At 41.6% G+C, this 20,007-nt stretch overlaps 1 protein-coding gene across 3 annotated transcripts; it reads left to right on the top strand.

The window, feature by feature from the left end:
- The first annotated feature begins 755 nt into the window (after positions 1 to 755).
- On the top strand, positions 756 to 19,978 carry LOC111252753 (Na(+)/citrate cotransporter-like). Of its 3 annotated transcripts, none has more exons than XM_022811127.2 (12): positions 756 to 906; positions 6,187 to 6,534; positions 10,569 to 10,715; positions 12,433 to 12,551; positions 13,097 to 13,318; positions 13,519 to 13,689; positions 13,769 to 13,888; positions 14,038 to 14,226; positions 14,504 to 14,684; positions 15,117 to 15,416; positions 17,501 to 17,769; positions 18,031 to 19,978. In XM_022811127.2, the coding sequence occupies exons 1-11, from the start codon at positions 847 to 849 to the stop codon at positions 17,663 to 17,665; spliced, it is 2,022 nt and encodes a 673-aa protein (XP_022666862.1). In that variant the 5' UTR covers positions 756 to 846; the 3' UTR covers positions 17,666 to 17,769; positions 18,031 to 19,978. The 3 variants fall into 3 exon arrangements, with proteins under 3 accessions (XP_022666862.1, XP_022666863.1, XP_086848612.1); XM_086992486.1 differs by lacking the exon at positions 756 to 906 and adding an exon at positions 5,783 to 5,952; XM_022811128.2 differs by lacking the exon at positions 13,097 to 13,318.
- Positions 19,979 to 20,007: the final 29 nt, after the last annotated feature.

Below are 20,007 nucleotides of genomic sequence, written 5' to 3'. Positions count from 1 at the left end.
CTTATAAATTTTGTCTCGTTGCTTTTTACGAAGTTACAGTTCGATCCAGTGTGTTTGTGTAAACGTCAGGTGAATATGAACAGGTCCTCAGGCGGCCCAAAGGTACCTTGAGGGATCCGCTTTTTTACTAAAAATCCAATTCAATATAGGGTAACTAAACGCAGCAACTGTTTCGGTCATAACTGACAAGATAACCTGAATAAATTATATATAGGATATAGATTGATAAGAAACCATAATGGACCCAGCTGCGAAGCTGTTTTTGTGCCAAAAACTCTTGTATCAACTGCTCGTCGCCAGATACGTCTATAGAGTTGCCTTTTGAGGAATTTCTTTTTTAGGAACTTAAGGTTTTGGCAAGAAAGTGTAGAATTTGCCTGGGGCAAGGCTCTTCTCAGTGTTTGTCCACATATTCTTTGTAGCTATACGTGTGTTCACTATTCTAAAGGATTCGAACTAGTTAGGCATCCTTGCTATTTTGTAAACGCAGCTTTATTCAACGCTTGTTTGTTGGAATGGATGTTAACTTGTTTGCTTGTGTAACTTGAAAAAAGTACATCCATCATTAAATTTCGCTGTCCTCTATTAAAGGTCCCCTTTTTTTAGTAAATAATATTAGCATTTCCGTGTTGTACGTTTCTATCTCGCCACCTCCGTATTTCCCTACCTAGGCTAACCCCAAGAGACACCCAGTAAATTGGAGGGGCCTTGGCACATACTTTTTCCAGTCTCAGCTCCTCCCTCTCGCCCCGACCTGCCACATGGCCGCTGTTTACACTTGTCATACCCTGAGAACAACCTCTGTAGGGAGATTCCTGACTTCAATGGAGCCCCCGGACGACAAAAATGACCAGACTAAATCTCTGTTCCGTCAGTGGCCGTCCCCAAACGCGAGTGCGGAATGAGGTGAGACTACGGTGAAGTGCTAGAGGAACGCAGACAGTCATTACATGCAAGCACGACTTTGTATTGTCCAGAAAGAGAATCCGAACCAAGTCACGTTTGCCAGTGGCTGTTGCTAGTTACTATGCGTATGATAGTGCAGCTTGAGTAATGGCTTTGTGAGATACAAAAAGGTTGATCTCAGGGTATTGTAGATCGGCGAAAAATCAACCTAACATCAGTGCATATTGTTCCCTGAGGGTCTTACCAACGAAAAAAGCGGTGGTGTGACAATGATTACTAGGACAGATGCAAGCCTACAGGTGCCAATCGTACCGACCTACTGGGTCTACTTTACTTGTTGCTGTGGGATTTCGTGTTGGATGTACACATAGCAGAACTGTCAATCGGGTGTTTGCGATATTTTTATCAGTTGATATCGTATCATTACGCAGTAGCGTTTACTCAGGGCTATACGAGCTTCAGCAAGACAATCTCGAGTACCTTTAGTGTGAGGCGCGAGGCGTTCTGAAAACCTGCTGCCATATGGTTTCTCTTAAAGTTAAAAGGCTCGCTTTAAAGAAGGAGGTCACTCAAAAGTACAAACACCTTCAAATAATATACAGTTTTATCTTCCTGTTTTTGTAGGGGAATCTTTTTACCCAGTTGACAAACAATATTATTGTACAAGAAGCAATGTTGTTAGGTGTGCCGGTTAGGTGGCGTTAAGGGCACTGCTCGTAGCTATCCTTAGCGCTACATAGTATTGGAAGTTACCCTCACAGAATTTGATGATAATTTCGATGTTTAAACGGTTTACTGCGACTAGAAAAACGTACGTATTTTTGTACCAGTGGAAAGTGACCTTATAGCTACCACGGGGCTCCCAGTTTCGTCTATCGTTTACACTCCGAAATACTACATAATAATCATTTGCTTTCATCTCAAAATAAAGTGTGTCCTCTGATTTCTGTTCGTCCAATAATACTCTATAGAGCCAGCTTTGCGAATTAAAACAATCACAATGAAAGCTGTTTTAACAATCCGAGTAAAATATCAGGTAAATGGCGTTGATGAGGAACGTTGGGGTAACTGTGAATCCGGTGGGCGATAACGCAAGGCGGATTTTTGGCATAGCAGCCACGTTTTTCGTGTGTTACGTTTCAAGTGAGCAGAAGAATATCTAATACTTCTGGCGTGACGTCTACCATTAAAACCCGCCCGTTGCCAGCAGTTGAGTTACGAAGCCCTCTGTTTAAGGGGCTTCCAACCGCCAAGGTGAGCCTCTTACGGTCACCGAATTATTAGTTTATACCAGTGTATATCAAGCTACTAGGCTTGCCAGTAAAGCAACATTGTTAGACGCTTAACGAAGTCGAATTAACCTCCTATCAGCGATGGCTGAGAGAGCAGAGGACGAAGTTCGTCTTCATCAGTGTTCGTACGCGACCTAAAAGAAATACGTGTTCATTAATGAAATCGCCCAAGGCTCAGTTAAACGGTTTTAGATGTCTCTGCATTTTTATATATACTAGAGATATTTGCATTTATTAAATTTGTCTTCATATCAGGTCGCCGAATAATTCGTTTGACTGGCTTCGAGAAATGTAGTTATCCAGGTCACGATGATTCACGGCAGATTCGGAATATTGGCCCAACGAAATCACGAGTCTGAAACCCAGTTTTAGCAAAAAAGCTCTAGTAATATCTGTTTGCAAGTTGGGATATACAATACGTCAGAACTGAAAGGTACTATTTTTGCCGCGGTAAGCTACTGCGCTAACTTACGCCATTTCTCATTCATATTGCTTACCATCGTGTTATTATTTTCAGACAAAGCAAAACAACTTAACCTCGTCACTGTATACCATTTCTTTGTTATTTCATTACTTAAATAAATTATTAATCACAAAATATTCAAGATTTTATTTATATTGCTCATTTAGAATTACTATAAAACAGAGCGTGAGTTACGGCACCCGATGAATGTGGCTGCAAAAACGTTCTAAACAATGAATAGTCAATAGTACAAATCGAAATTTTACCCATGTTATTAATCGTTTTGATTACACGATTTTCGGATGGTATTGGGCGCATCTTTGAATGGACCCAGCAGAAAAATGTATATAGTCATATGGTTATTCCTCAGATTTTATTGCCTTCTTGTGCTTCCGAATAACATCAGTGTAGCTTAGTACGACTAAGAGCTATGACAAAATGTGCGTTGATAAGCCCGCGTACAAAAAGCTTTTGTACAATCCGGACAATCTTAGGATTCGTAAACGTACGAGGTGGACAGACATACATTTTGAAAACATGTGGTTCTCTCTCATATATATACATATGTTAAATGAAGGCTACCAAACTGTCAAGAAACTTTTTTGTCTCATGCTTTATTGATCCTTAACATACATTTCATACATCTCTTATTTCTTAAGATTATATCGCTTCTTCAATCGCTAGATTCCTTACTTGTGCTCTAGACTAGCGTCCTCTAGCGATACATCTGTTCACGCAACAATGAAGAATTAGCCCGAAACAATCAAGCTTTTAGTGCCAGCCGAACGAGCTTCGGCACCTATTCGTTAAGCCCCTATATTGTTACGGGTGGGCTGCCCTCGCCCTCTATAAGTCATTTGATGGCTTTGTCTCCTATGACACAATCAAATAAAATAAATCACTTCTTGTTGCTGGATACACAATTACTGACCGCTTCAACTATTTACCGGGACTGGAAGCCCTTGAGGCAGATGTTCTGAATGTGTCGACAAAGCCCCGCATGGCAACGATGTCAGTCAGACATGCCGGCAGAGACCGGTAAGACTAATATCTTCTTTTTTGGAGTCAGTACCGCAAGCCACTGGCCCGGTGGATGATTCCAGAAAAAGCCGAGTTTGTTCGCGGGGCAAGTACAGAGGAAAAAACAGGGGGCAACATCTGTCGATGGCTAACTTTTTCTATCGCACGGCTGCTCCACTAATCGCTCGGGCAATGCAGCGATGTTGGTATGCTGTCACGTTATGCCTCTAGGCATCTTCTAGCTGCGGTTTATCCGGATCGTCTGGCATGTTTTTCGTTGACATCACCAGTGAAATGGCCTTCCTGAGGTAGGGATAGCAGAGATGCGTCTGTTATCAGTTTGTGGTGTGGGCGAGGTCTTTTGCTTCGAAGGCAAAGAGAGGAAAAGAGAAACTGCGCTGCAATGAACATGCACACTAGACAGTACCGACTTTTCAAAGGCTAAAGACAGATCTCTTGTTCTTGGAATTGAACGGGCGGATAGAATGAGTTGAAGGATGAGAAGAGGGTAACAGCCATTATTCGTTATAATTGGGTATTAGAAAAATAGGTGGTGTTTTACTTGCTGAGACAAATTCACAGATTAAGTAAGACTTATTTAGCTTGTTTTTACTGAAATTACCGGGCAGGAGAACGAGATAATCCTAGGTTGCTCAGACATTTTACAGTAGCACGACCCATGTCAGTCAAGGAAATTGCCTTGGCATAAACTAGGTAACTCGCCTAGAAACCGACCCGAGTTTTCGATCAGGAACTTCAGCAAATTTAGACACTAATAGACGACAATGATCTTGTCTGAAGGGGATTTTTCGTTTACCCGATCCTGCATTATGCGTAAATATGAGAAATAAAAGCGGATCCCATGACCCCAGGAAATCCCCATTCTGTCAAAAAAACACTTACAATGAAGTATCAATTGTTCATCGGTCAATAGGGTTATTGAGAACAAAAATGGACAGCCTCCACCTTTAAAAGCTTCTAGATCAGACTAACGGGAGTTATATGGTCATTGAAAATTACGGATGCTATCTACAATATTTTGAAAAAGCGGCTGACAACTGATATTCTTATGTATCCTAGATTCTGTTATAAAGGAACTTCTAATATAATTTGATTAAGTTAGGTAAAGTTTAATGTATAGGAAGCGCAGCGATGAGATTTCCAATTTACGCAGAGCAGCTTGTTTGACTTGGGCTCGATTCGAGCTAGAAATCTAGTATGCTTTCAATAACCGATTTGTTCAAAAAGTTTTAATGTTCTATTTTTTTTTTTCATAGCACATTATCGGATAGGCTATTGAAAATAAATTTATGAATCAGATTATTATTGTGCGCCAAATATTTGGATAAGCTGAAATTGGGCTCTTATTTTCCATGTGACCCGTTGTCTCGTAAACAATTTAGCTTCAGCGAAAAACATGCACAAGGCTCTCGTAGATAAAGAAGCAAGGATTTGTCTCCAACAGTCGATAGCCATACTGCGCTGATATGATAGAAACCTGTTCCAGTTCGTGATACTAACAATAATAACTATTGAGAAGAAACGCGCGAACAGAGTCTAATTGACATGCGATAACGTGTACAGATAGCGACCCAAATTGCAACAAACATCTCTGTTATCAGCTGCCAATCGTGCTGTAATATTTTGCCTATAGAATCGACTAGTTGGAGCCGGGTAGCTAGCCAGACAAAATGATAGACAGGCGGTGCTATCAGCTCGAAGCAGTGTCCTGTAGATATACGATATGAGAGCTATGAACATTACCAGTAAACGCGCAAGGCGTACCGTGAACTCCTGCATTTGAAAGGTTAGGCCAAGATGGAGCAGGCGTCTGTAGCTTTAGTTAGGCCGTGTACTATCCTGGGTAGGTTTCTGCCGCATGTGTTTTTATCAGCCAAGCCGACCTATCCCACAACCTACGAAGAAACCTTTCACTCGTACCAGTAGATGGCGCCATCGCATTGACACTACGCAAAAGTCGCAGCACGTTCGCATCCAAGAGGCGCCCTCTATCGATGCGCGTTTCACTCACGGTGTGGATTTATCGTATTGGTATTGCGGTATCTACCTGCTACTGTGCTCATGAGACTGATGATACCGATTGAGTCGTTCGTCGGCCGCTGCTAATACCCTTTGAGTTCTTTTCCCTTGCGCTTCTTCGTTTCCTTGGCGACGGTGATGGCCAAGGAAGACGCGTGACCAAGATTCACAAGATATCGTAAAGCAACTACTACCCGCTTGCCAACGACAACGATGGCTCTCACCATTATGGTCGATGTCACTCGCATAGGTAGTGCACTGGTTATTGTAGTTGATGATGGTTATGATGATTATGTTCTCGCTGTTGACGCGGTGGTCCGCGCTACGTCATCCATCCGCACTGCAGTCAGCACGCAGGAGTGTATTTCTAGTTTACTGACCGTGATTGACAAACTACATAAATTTACCGAATTGTCTTTCTTTGTTTCCCCTCTCTCATTTGTATCTGTGGTCGGGTCATTGTAGCGGAGCACTTCTAGGCCGGGACTCGGAGTGTCCCGACAGAGGCGTACCATCTGGTCGGAGACTGAGGAGCTCGAGGAAGCTTTTGACGTTCATTGGTGCACCTCGGAGGTTACCTGTGCGCCCCTGCTAACATCGATACCTGCTGCGGAATCGACAGCCGTCGGTCGTGCGCTTAGCGACGGCGAAACGGAAGTCTCATCCGACGGAGTGCAACGAATTCTGTTCAGGATGGAAGGACCTGACAAGGTCATAGCTAAGCCGTCGCTATGGGCACGACTGTGGAAGACTGGTGTGATCATCTTTGCCCCACTGGCGCTTTCACCTTTACTGACGACTGTCAATACAACGGTCTGTTCGTTACATACGTATGATGAGATACAACTAATTGTAGTGGACCAGTCCCTTTCTTTACTGATTCCCTCTGATTGAGTAGCGTTTGAGAGGTCTTAAAGTGCGGAGTGCTACTTTGTTGCTTAGCTGTTGTATAGCTCTTCAGCGCTTTAATACAAAAGATTGATGGCTTGTATAACAAATATTTATAACGAAAGATTACGCTAGGACTGAAGTATGAGACAACATGTAATGACAATACACGTAGAACTCGATGCAAACATATAGCCAAGAACTCAATGCAAGAAAGAGAGCTTTCGCTTGATAAACTGAAACATCGTTCAATCACTCTGTAGGCTTAACTACTAGGGGCTTTGATAACTTTAGCTGTAGTACGCGAAGTTCACGCTACCTGTGAGAAGTGGCTGCCCGAAATCCAGTTTTATCTAGAATAATTACCCAGTTATGAGCAATTCGTTTTGCAAAAGTTTTCTGCTTTTCGGGGCCATCGACCTAGAATTTGGTTGGGCTAAAGAAAGTTTGACATAATGTGGCCAAAACCATTTCTAGGACCAATAAACATTACAGCCAAGTCAGTTCAAGATTTCCAAGCAAAAAAAAAAATAGGGCAAAACAAGATGTTACATTGCTCATTTGAAAAATGTCAGCTACAGCCTCCGCTTAAAATTGTCCAAGCTGCAATATGGGTTAAATTTGACGTATTCGTAGGACGCTGGCGTTCTACACAACGGGTTTGGGGTTCCACCCTGAATGCGTGGCCATTCACAGTCATCTTGCAATTTGTTCGTTCGTATAGTATAAACATTTTGTAGAATATCCAAAAAGAAAACGTTCATTACTTTTCTATAGAAACAGGCGTCAACATAACACAAATGGGCTCATTTGAAATACTTTTGACCCATTTAGGAAGTCAGTTTGTGCACAGTTTCTGCAGACTTCTAAAGGTAATGACGAAATTTAGCCATGTTTCGTGCACCAACTAAACCAATTGTATTAGTTGCTAATGAATGAATGAAACCCTCGTTCACTACCATTTGAAATTCGTCAGTGTTCGTGTGTGTGAATAAGTTTTTGGTCTGTTTTTCAAAATATAGTTCATTTTCATTCGTATTAGCCGAGCCGCTCCACAGATCTAAACCACTCGCTAGCGGACTATCTATCTAGCATTGCAGCTTTTCGACGGTGATCTTTTTAATGCGCCCTGTTTAGGCTCAGCATTGCAGGGCCTTGCAGGGATGTCAGTGTGTGGGCAGGCAATAAAATTAGCGATCCTATACGAAAAGCGTATAGTAGATTAATTAGCGGTGTTTATCTGCTCTACTAGATGACATGGCAGAACGATAATGTGTTCTACAAAAGAGACTTGACCTACTCTTTGACAAACATAAAAACGTACATAAATCGATTCGAGCAGGTGAGTTGTTTGTAATGTGAGATTGAAGGCTAGCCCTGGGCCAACGAAAAGAAACGCAAGTAACTTGTGGGGGAGCTGTAACCCCAAGCTTGTTTGGGCACAAAACAGAATTAATATTAGATGAGCTTCAGCATCCATCCACATGACGCTCAGCTTTAGGTAGAAAATCGATTTGTTGCATTAATTATATAGGCTTATTAAGTCTTTTTTGGCCTAATGAGGGGTCCTGCGGCGCATTTATAACGAACTTTGGCCCTTTTAGTCAGACACTCGGTTATGTTAATAGAAATATATATTATACCGATTTCCGTAGAAGTGCCCGAAAAGTTCTGATCCGAAAAGACTGCAAAGGCAAAACTTTTGGGAATTCCAGATCCAAGGTCGTTCGAGAACTAAACAAATTCGCCTGCCACTGAAAAATATACCTTTCTAAACAATTAGATGATATAAAGAGCTTGCTGCCAGTACACTGAGATTTCCATGCGTATGTTAGAGCTAATGCCAAAAACATGCTAAAAATATATCGAGGCTGGGGCATAATCCTGGGGCGTCGTGATCCGCCTGCCTCCTGAACGACAAACTAGAATAAGAAGGAGTAAGCTCGAGAAATCCTCGAAAAATGAACGAACTCGCTTTAGCTTGCAGGTCCTTCTATGAAATGAGTGAGATTTGCTGCTGTTGTCACTTATCCTAGTTTCGTATAGGACAACTAGTTCTCCATGTCTAGAGTCCATTTCCTAACAATTGTATGAACAGTCATTAGCTTATGCTCGTGCTAGATAACTGTTAGCCCCCTAAAAACGCTTTTTGCTTCCATATAAATTCAAATTTTCGTGTTGTGCTTTACTGCGTTTTCATCCATCTAAGACTAAAGATCAGTTGGCAGGAAACAGAAAAGCAGGCCAGTTCTATACCTACGCATGTTGAATCAATCCAATTATTACTTAAATAAGGATTACTTTGTTTACAACTGGCCTCTCATAGTAAGTGCTTGTAGTTTGCAAGCTTCGTGGTTCACTAGCCAGACTGGATTCCCATTGCGTGTCTTACGCATATATCATATGCGTTAGACGTCCACGTACGTCGCATCGGTAGGCCGATCCAGCTCAATGTGATTTGATTGAAATGATAACAAATCACCAATAGATTATATACAATGTCGATACGGGTTTTCCGAAGTGGGACGGTGTGTATCGTTGCCGTGGGCTTCGTTAAGCCGGTACACCGACTAAATAGACGATTACTCTTATCTAACAATTACTATACTGGCCGAAAGGCTGTCATAGCTCATTGATATACACTGATAAATCCCATTTTCATTGAGCACGTATTTAATTTGAATTGCGTTGCAGGTTGATAAAGTTGTGCAAAAAGCTATTAAAACAATACACTGTATTTTATCTTGTAATGAATGACGTCTTACGGCCGCTTGCTGCGTAATACATTGCAGCCGAAACTTGCCCTTGGCAGCAATGGGGCCTCCCCTATCCTGATTTAACGTAGAGAAAGGATGTTTTTTACGCACGCTTAGACGAAGGCTGGACTATTTGCAATGTGTGTCAAAGCTTCCGCCCGCCTTGTCCGACCGTTGTCTCTCTACCAGGTAGTTTAATCAACCCACGGTCGTAAGCGCCACGACGGAATTCAAAGTTCACTATCTAAACTTAGCTCAAAATCTACTTTTCGAACGTGACGTGTCAGTCTGGGCAGTGCCTGTCAGACCCGAACCCGGCCAATAACGACATCATTGTACTACATGGATTTAATCAATGCAATGTTTGCATAGTCGTTTAAACAGATGTTTCCCAAAATTCTATTGACGTGAACGAATTTCACTAATTTTAGCCTAAAATCAAGAATTATGGCAAGGGCTTTCTTTTTCGCGATATTCCTCCGGAACGAAGACATTGTTTGTTCTCCGAAGTTCTGGATAAAACGGCATTGGCCCAAAAAGCGGTACTACGATTACCCGATATCTACAAGTCCAGGCTGGCGGGTCCTGTCAGCGATGCACACTGCACATGAGGTCTCCACCATAAACCTTGTCGTACTCCGGGCATTAAACACGGGGTATACCAGGTTTCTTCACGCGTTTGAAACTTTATGCGTCGTGTCTCTGAAAGCTGTCCGACGTAGCTGCTTGGAATGGAGCGTAGTAAATGGATACGCATTTTGTTAAGCACCAAACGGTTCTGCTGAGTCTCTCCGTCACCCCTGTAGACCTAATGAGGAGCGACCAGCCTAACTACTGTTAATACTACTGGACAATGCGCACATATGCTAGAGGTCCTTCGTCATACACCAAATACAAACTGACCCCACAAATTTTAGCCTTTAGGACAAAATCACCCCTGGAATAAAGCCTCAAATATGGCCTGCGGTCACAAAACTACAGCTGAGTACGCATTCTAACCCGGGTTAAGGAGCATCGAATTACAAAATAGGAATCCATTTCATCTACTCCATATTGGATGTCAGAGAATCATCGACGCATAATACACGCATCCCGAAGCTGCAACATTGGGAATATACAGTACACAGCTAGCAATGAGCAGAATTGCTCTCATACAGTGTCCATCGTGACTCACTAACTATGAGGCCTTTTCGTCTGTAATAGGAATCCCGGTGCGGTTTTGTGGTCGTCCTGATGGCCTTCTATTGGATGACTGAGGCTCTTCCGCTTGCCGTTACGGCCTTGTTACCGGTCGTTCTATTTCCGTCTCTGGGAATCATCTCGTCCGATGAAACGTGTCAACAATACCTGGTGAGCCCTACCTTCTTCGTGTAGGAAATCGGTTAGTTCACTGATTAATGTACTGTCGTAACTGTTAGCTATTGTTAGTTCTATGTGAATACGTGGAACGAGTAAAACATCACTGAGATTCAAATTATGAGGTAATATCCACCTGGTTAGTGTTTTTTGAGGCCACCCTCAAGAGAATTAAGCGTTCATTGCTGGTTCATCGATAAGTAAAATTTTATGCCGCTCATCTTTGATCTAATGCCAAGCTCTACATGATATAGTACATTGCCTGCGGCGATACATTTAACATTTAAATACTATCGTATTATATAAAATAGATAAAAAAAATATAGCAGAAGATGCAAAACTTCGTTAACGAACGTCTTTACTGTGGACCAGTTATCAACAACTGTAAGTTGAAGAGAAGCTAGATAAACATTAATAGTAATAAGCAATTCAATTGACGACTCGTTCATGTTGATCAGGGACCAAACGATTGCGTCCAGCCATTATAACAGTCTTTTGTGGAAGCAGCCAAAATATCGCTCTTTGTCCAGTATTAGACAAAGTAAACTACTTAATACTTTATCTGTAGGAGCAATTATATAAATAATAGTAAATACGTATTGATCGTACGACGAAGTGTTTGTACAATACGTCAGTCAACAGGAAAGTCGCAGTGTCGTCGTTTTCTAACCGTAGCTCAGACGCAGCTCGTTCCGGGATTTCCATGAATCTCTAGGACGTAGCAACAGAATAAACGATAAGCTGTCAATTAGCATACTTACGTAAGACGGGAATTTAGCGCGGCCACGTTTCTATTTAACCAATTGAATATGCACAATAGAAACAGACCGTATGTATTGCCAGCATACGTCCAGAGGTTCAACTGGAACAGCAGCGCTACCAAGGGTAACTTTGCACGCGGCAGAGCGATATGAGTTTCAGATAATTGCGATGGTACAACGTTGTGTCCTTCCAAAAATGCTGATCAGGCAGAAGCCGATTGCCGGATATAGATTACCGCAATAATACAGAAGAAGTGTGACCGTCTATTCAGGCGATCTTCCCTTTAGCTATGATTTCTTCATAGCTTGGACAACAGCCATGCGGCGGGAAACAATGCAGTGGTAGGACGATTATTTACAAGCTTAAGCGTAACCATCATCTTATCAAATGCTTAGTCATGATCGTCAATCATCCGCGAAGCGTTAGCAATTCGTTTCGAGGAAAATTGTGGAAGACGCTTCGAGGGGCCGAAGAAAAACGGTGAATATATAGGGATTTGTTAGTGTAAGTCCTCTGAGCACCAACATCCAACTGATCTCAGTTTAGGAAAGTTAGGAAAAGCAGACGTTTGTCCCATTAGCCTTCGATTGTCATATCTCGAAGAAAAAATTAACTAACAATATGGACAGCTCGGCAAAATGACGTTAGTTATGGTTTAGACTGGAAATAAGTTTACGTGAAGATTTACCTTAATGAACCTCTGCTTTGCGAAGAACTGCTCGACTGACGTGAGCTCGAAAAGTGATTTGTTTTTTTTTTTTTGCTAAATAAGCTGTTGCTTTAAACTGCGTTCGATATCGCAGTGCTTTTACCAGCTCCACAAGTAACGCCGTCAGAGTGTGGGATGCGTTCAAGATCTCCGGGCACAATTTTCTTAGGGAAAGAGGTAACATTGCCTTAAGAAACATCTTTCTAATTTATTATTCACCGTATGTTGACTGTGCCATAGGTGGAAACAAATATGGTGTTCGTGGCAAGTTTGATAATGGCCATAGCTATCGAACACTGCAGCCTGCACCGACGAATCGCACTTCGGGTTATGCTTTGCGTAGGAACTGATCCAAAATGGTGCGTGAGAAATTTCAATAGATATCAGCAATTAACTAATAATCATTTACTTGAGTGGTCAGAGCAGTCAGAACAGATGGGCACTGTTTCAGTTGCCTTCTTTGATTTTCATATTTTTTTGTGCTTAGAGTAAGTTAATATTCAATGGTGGCAACAATTTTAAGTATGTCGAACTTTGCCATGATTCGCTCGTTCGTTCCTCTAAAGCAGGTAAGCAGAAACGCGTTTAAGGTCTTAGGCTCGTGGTCAGGCAAAGGTAACGTTGTCTGTCATACCACACAGTTCGAATGGCGCGTTTTACTGATGCCAAAAGTGTGGCATGTCTCTAGTAGTACAATGGTATATCAAGCATTCTGAAAGACGCGAATCATTTACACATCGAAAAGCTCTAATGTTACCAAAGAAAGTACCGGCGTTTAGCTTAGTGCACGGCCAATGTAAACGCACCTTCCCTAAGCTAAGTTAGTAAACTTTTACCGTAAGGATTTCACGTTGTGCGTCGAAAATACAATGGCCCAATCGTCTCACCTGCGTTTGCTAAACAGGATCATGTTGGGATTTATGGTTACCACAATGTTCCTGTCGGTGTGGATCTGTAACACCTCGACGACTGCGATGATGATGCCGATTGTCGACGCCGTCTTGACCGAAATTTTCGGCACTCGAGGGCGAACCACCTCCGAGGATTTAGAACTAGCTTCGTATAGCCAGAAGGCCACTGAGACCTCCATGTTAGAGAAGCGGCAGTGCCACGGAAGCTCCGAAAAGTCAGTTCCTATACGTCGTAAATCCTGCATCGTATTCTAGTACGGTCAACTAGCGTGATTTAGCTTTCTGTTCTTCGATTAAATAGCTTATAACAGATGCCATGTCTGTAGGCGGACATATTCCTACCAAATATTTATACTGTAGAGTCGTCGCCATGGCATAGACATTTCATCCTGTTCTATTCATTTACGCATTCTAGGGAAATTCTTGCAGAGCACAATATATACTCCGAGTATCGACGGCGGCACCAAAGGGAACGACATCTGGCCAAAGGCTTGTACCTCAGCGTGGCCTTTGCTGCGAATATTGGCGGAACAGCAACGTTAACTAGCGCCGGACCTAACCTCATTCTCAAATTTATCATGGACGAGTAAGTACATGTATACATATTTAGATATATGTATATAATGACACTGGATCTCATAATATGTTTTGCTTTTTGTGTCAAGGTACTACAATGGACTTCCCCCTGTCGATTACGCTTCATGGATGATATTTGCGGCACCGGGCGTAGTCTGTACCGTTCTGCTCGTCTGGGGAGTCTTTCAGCTATTGTATTTCTGGAATAGGTACGTTAACTTTCCTCAATGCATTTCTTTGTTGTGACAATATTTATATAATTACTTAGCAGTTCAGTATTATATTAAATCAACACACGGTGAATTTCAAGAGACCTAGAAGCTTCTGTTATTTTATTAAACATTGATTATAATTACAGACCATCCGGACTGAACGCACACGGCCATGCAGCTAAGAAAACAATAAATAAAAAGTATGAGGAACTGGGTTCGATAACCTTTCATGAAGGAGCGGTGCTGACATTGTTCGTCTGTATGATCCTCCTCTGGATGTTCAGAGACCCACATTTTATGCATGGATGGGCCCATGCGTTCCAGTACCAGAATCTGTTAGTACAACTACGCGTGTTAATATTAATACTTACGAATTGCAAGCTGAATGTTTGTGATCAACTTTACAAACTGTGAAACTTAACAACAACAACAACAACAACAACAGGGGAAATAAATGTGTCTCTGTTTGTGGAAAGCTCTATAAAAATTATTTACAGTCGTTTTATTGTTTTCGCAGCTCTCTGGGCTGAAACGAATGCCTGTATTAATCAAACATCAGGAATAAGTTGCTTTGTCCACTTGTATTTGCAATTTACATACGGGAAAATCCAGAAGGCCGAAGGACTCAACTTGCGCAATGTTTATTGTTCTGCTGTTATTCGTGATCCCTTCGAAACCCTCCGAGGTGGGGTCTTGTCCCCCGTTGATTACATGGCAGACGATACAGCAGCGTCTGCCCTGGGGAGTGATACTCCTCCGCGGTGGCGGTTTTGCCATGGCTGAAGCAACGAAGGTTAGACCGCCTTTGGTAATTTACATATTCATATTTAGGTTTCGGTTGTGATCAGGGCCGTTAAAGATGATGCAGTATTGAAAATGGTTAATTTAATTATGAATTACAAAAGCTATACTTTGATAAATGTCTTGCAGAGCTAACTGCTACTCATTCAAAAGCGCTATATAGATTTTTGCTAATTCTAAATCTGAAGGCGTTACTGCTGCGCGTTAGTGCCTTAGACGTATCGATCTCTATTGTGTATTTGTTACGAAACGTCAACAGCTAAACTAATGTTATCTAACAACATTGAGGAAGAAACCATGTTTGCGACTATATCCAATATTTTTTTTCTCCGTTAACTTCGCTAATTTATTTCTAATTGGTCATATTTACTAATGGTTATGCCTTCATCCTCTGTCTGATAATGCCGGATGTATGTTTCTGCAGAAATCAGGTCTTTCAGCTTGGATGGGTCATCACTTGGCAGCATTTAACCTGCTGCGGCCCTCGTGGATGGCGTTTGTAATTTCGTCCATCGTGGCAATGCTAACTGAGTTCGTGACAAACTCAGCAACAGCAACAATTTTTTTACCGATCGTTGCCTCGTTAGCGACTGATCTAAGAATCAACCCATTGTACCTCGTCATCCCGGTGACTTTCGCTTGTTCATATGCCTTCATGTTGCCTGTTGGTACGCCTGCCAACGCTATTGTTGCTACTCACGCTCATCTAAAAACGAAGGACATGGTAAGATTCTAAGGATAATTGATATTGCAAGTCAGTAACGATGCGATACGGAGTGACCAAAGAGCTACTGAGAAACACGTATCACGTAAATTTTATGGCGTCGCAAACGAGTACCGGAATATGAAGGAGACTGGACGGAATCGCTTCGTACATGTACTTCGTACATGTTTTTTCATTACTGTATAATACTAGAACTCGTACACTCCTTTCATTTGGATTTATTAAATTGTTTAATATGTACAAATGAAATACAAATGTATACAAATGAAATATTAACTCGTTTCAAGCTATTTTTACTAACGTAAATAGGAACTTGGAAGCAATACACTTTAGGCGGTCTGTCAGCCTGGCCACAAAAAGATATGGCCTGTGGTAGAGTTATGGGTCAACCCGATACATATAAAGTAGTAGTCAGAAAATCAAAGCCATGATACAATCTGGTCTACTTGGTGACATTGGACGTGTTTTGATTAAACGTCCTGTAAAATTGCTCCTGTGTCACCTCTGCGCAGCGGCCTTTTTCCAGTTTGAGCCTGCCGGAGACCGCTTTTAGCTCTTTCGAGCTGCTTTACTCATCAGCGGTTGCCAGCGAAGACATTCTTGATGACCAGCGACAAATAGAGACCTACATTTCATGGAGTATGGGAAAGTACACGGTGATCCACGGTGATGCGGATCTCATCAGATTTGCAATTATCCTCTTACGGCAGAACAGGGAGGCAATAGCAGCAGTAGCAATAGTATGACTAATTTGAAATGTTCAGTCTTAGGAAAGCAGGCCAAGATGTCCTAGTCGCTCCCAAATATCGCTGGCCAACTTGGGTCTTGCCATCTGCACTTCTAAGGCACATTGGGCTAGGCAGACATGGGCCGTTGAGTAAGAGCCAGACGCACTAAAAGCCACCGACTAAATCATTCGGTCAAGCACGGAGATGGAGTAAAAGGAAAAAGAGAGGTTAGAATCGCTACAACAGCTACTATTCCAAGGGCAGATAGCGCGCCTGCGTTGGATTTCCAACAGCTAAGACAAACCCTTGCACAAACAAGCAAGACTCGCAGCTGTTAGGAGCAAGCTGGACCAATCGGTGGGTGCATGCTGAAGATGGTGGTCGTTGTCTGTTCTGCGCCGTTCTTCATCCCTCTCCCAGTTGCACTTGCTTAACATTAATGTATGGATAATCCCAAGCCGTCTGGTCGTTCGGTCTTGATGCCTTGCTGTCCCGCGGGAACGCCGTCAGGAACGGGACACACATTGCAAGCAGTTGCAAGAGCAGAAAGAATCCGCCTGAGGAAGGGGGTATCCGCTGGGAAAGGGGCAATAAGATGAAAAGTTGACAAACACTCGGATCCCTGTTCCTCGTCGCTTTGGTCGTTCTCCCACATAAAGAGCATGGGCCTGATCCGGGGCAGCTTGGCCAACTGGGTTTGGCATGCACCGATAGGAATCCATTGGAATCAGGAGTCAGTTGTCGAGACTGGCTCGGTCGGGCAATATCTAAGGATCAGCTAAGGAGCTAAAGTACACATCGAGCATCGGCAAACACGGATAGTCCTATACGGCAGTACTTGAATAGACCTACAGAAGTCGTTATTTAAAGGTGTAGAGCGTACAGGCAAAAAGGTGAAATCAGAAAGGAGAATTTTAAATAGTTTGATATTAAGGTACGCACACATACCTCCCAAATGCGCTTCACCTTCATATAATAGAACTTGACTGCTAATCGACGTAATAATTGGAAGAATTTCAAAGCCCATTTTTTATGCCATATGGGACATAAGCGTTCCATTCATCATTCATCGAATACGCTTAAGTTCTAGACATAATCTTATCGGTAAAGCGTTCTATGTAAATATTTGTATCATTATGACTGAGACTAATTGTGGAAAATAAGGTAAAAATTGGTTCTCTGAATAAAGGCTGAAAGCCGAATACAGTTGCCAGAACTGAACCGTGTCGTTAAACTCCTTTAGTATATAATAGGCCTTTGAAGTATAGGAACATTGAAATAGAGGCCAAAATGTTTAATATTACGTACGTAGCAATCTATAATTCATATAACTTGGTGATGTTATTTTACTTACAGCTGTTACCAGGTCTCATCGTGAAGCTTACCGCAATCTGCACGATGTTGGTCTCTCTCAACACGTTAGGAAAACTCATCTATTCGTTAGACGCTTTCCCAGATTGGGCTGTTGAAAAATCTGTAGTCAATGGCAATGTCAATATTACAGCAGATACGGGCCACTGAACTAATCTCCGAACCCGAATCGATATTTAACTCACCGAATCAGCATCCGTGTCATGACCGTTATTCTGTGTTAGCCTAGTTAATTCTCGGTAAACGTCAATCAGGTAAGAGGTTAGGTATAAATATGTCGTTTCCAGGTTACAGACGATGACAAGGGAACTTTTTTCTCGTTCTTCTTTTGTCTGACTATTATAGAAAGTTTAAGTAGCGCGAATCGTTCTCTTCAAGTTATATGCGTCGTGTACTCGTTTGCACAATGTACTAAAATTGTAACTTGCCGTTATTCAGTTACTCGTCCAACTGAGTTCGGCATGTAAATATGTTGTTTCTGCTGTCTTATATACTTCAATTGTTCTTTATTTCAGAGGAGGCTTTGGACGAGATGTTCAAATATATATACTGTAGTTGCTGTGTTATTACAAAGAAAAAATTGCGTTGTTTGTAGTCCTAATGTTCAGAAAGCCGTTAAGCTAAAAATCAAGCCAGTCTGTATTCGAGCGACCTAGGGCCAGCTTGAAAATAGATGATGTATTATATTTATTCATGTAGGAACTCCTACGATTTTTGTATCGAAGCTGTCAGTCCGTTAAAGACCGTCTCAGGGCAGTACAAAATACGTTTTCTTCCCGAACAGATGTATCAGCGGCAAAGCCAGCTAGAGCTCTCATCTTAACAACTTATTCAAATCGAGTGACGTCTGTCAAATAATGGTACATACTTGGGACCCAACCCAGAACTCTACCTTCCTATCGAAGGTAAAAAACAATCGTGTTATTTATACTTTTACATTGAAATTCTTCTAAAGTCGACCAACCACATATCAGCTTTTAAAGTGATTTTAATGAGAAAGGCTTTCATTGATCAATGTTAAACCTTCAGAGGCCTTCAATTGTTCTCAAGGCCCAATTTCAGCCACGTCTGGACACCAGAACAAATGAAGCTACCGGAGTCCGGGAACGAACTTTCAGTCTACATCGAATATTTATGAGGTTACAATCGCTAGCCGTTAGCAGAAATGTGTTGACAAGACCCTACTGCTGGAACTTTGCTATGATCATTATTATATTTTATTATCCATAATCTATTCATCAGGATGATCGCTACGGCCAATGAGTGGGCCGTCTAAATGATGTCGTCCTAAGAATAAGGAGTCTCCTATATTCCTTTGTACTTGAAGAAAGGCTTGTATTCAAGAGACGACTAAAAAAGCAAAGGTCATCATATTGTTCCTTTCGAATAGCCTTTTTACATTCTCTCATTATCTTGCCGACGAATGTTACTCGATGGTCCTTCTTGATAATAGCAGGCACTGGCTTTCGGTGAGCTGACAGAAGTAGAACGAATGATTGCTGGCACATTAGAAAAACAGCACTCACCTTTTAGGACACCTTTTAGGACACACACAGAGTTGTGATCAGAGTGCGATTGCTTTTTCTATCTCGGATATGTTTTGGGTTAGCGGTACTTTGTGAAAAGTCTCCTAAAAACCAATTCAGCTTTGGTCTATCAACTAAAATTCTACGGGACACTTTCGTACATGCTGAAGAACTTCTTTAGAAAAAAAGAAGACCAATTTGATCTAATTCCCTTTTACAATGCGAATTAGTTTGGCTGTTACGGGTTACATACGTGCACCGATAATTACATGTCTCTTATATGCATGAATATACGTACGTGTAAATATAATGTTCTATTACTGCTCCTGTATTTACTTTTCGTAAATAGATATATATCTTAAAAGGACAATATAAAAGTATGACGATAAGGCCTTATTGCATATCAGACCCAGTCGACGTTGTTATAGGTTCTGGATTGGGCGGTAGTCAGCCTCATTTAGGTACCTCATATAGAATCAGCTACTACTAACAAAAAAAAATAGATACTTTTCAATAATTAACACTTGATTCGTTTTTCCGGCGGAACGGAGTTGTATAAAATTCTAAACATTTCCGGGAACGGCTAGCCGAAACGGTCAGTATTTATACTTTCGGGTTTGTAACCATTTGTTCGTATCTGTGCAACATAACCTATGGTTAAATGACGAGACAGCTGATATATACGTAACGTTTTTGTCCTACATTATTATTAGTAAACAACGTTATTGAAGTAGGCAAACAGGCACTATGAAGATCAAACGAAACCATTTGAGTACGTAAAATAGTATGTTATGTATATACATATAATGTGTACATAATGCAACTATTACTACAACAATTCTTATTGATTTTTCAAGCCATTACCCGGTGGCTAAAAATGTAAAAAAAGGAATTTTCGAATAAAAATCTTATGATTTCGGTTTGTTTTCTTACGTTATGGCATAGAACTTTTTCGTGTTTTTAGGA

Source organism: Varroa destructor, unplaced genomic scaffold (genome assembly GCF_002443255.2).
Source record: "Varroa destructor unplaced genomic scaffold, Vdes_3.0 BEIS01000006.1, whole genome shotgun sequence".
Classification (NCBI taxonomy): Eukaryota; Metazoa; Arthropoda; class Arachnida; order Mesostigmata; family Varroidae; genus Varroa; species Varroa destructor.
The sequence above is the reverse complement of the archived record's forward strand: the minus strand, read 5'-3'. Positions and strand labels throughout refer to the sequence as shown.

Excerpts from the sequence above, each read along its gene's own strand:
- LOC111252753 (XM_022811127.2), top strand. The coding sequence starts at position 847 with ATGACCAGACTAAATCTCTGTTCCGTCAGTGGCCGTCCCCAAACGCGA. Across the intron at positions 907-6,186 it reads AAACGCGAGTGCGGAATGAG|CGGAGCACTTCTAGGCCGGG; the intron begins GTGAGACTACGG and ends GGGTCATTGTAG. Across the intron at positions 10,716-12,432 it reads AAACGTGTCAACAATACCTG|GTGGAAACAAATATGGTGTT; the intron begins GTGAGCCCTACC and ends ACTGTGCCATAG.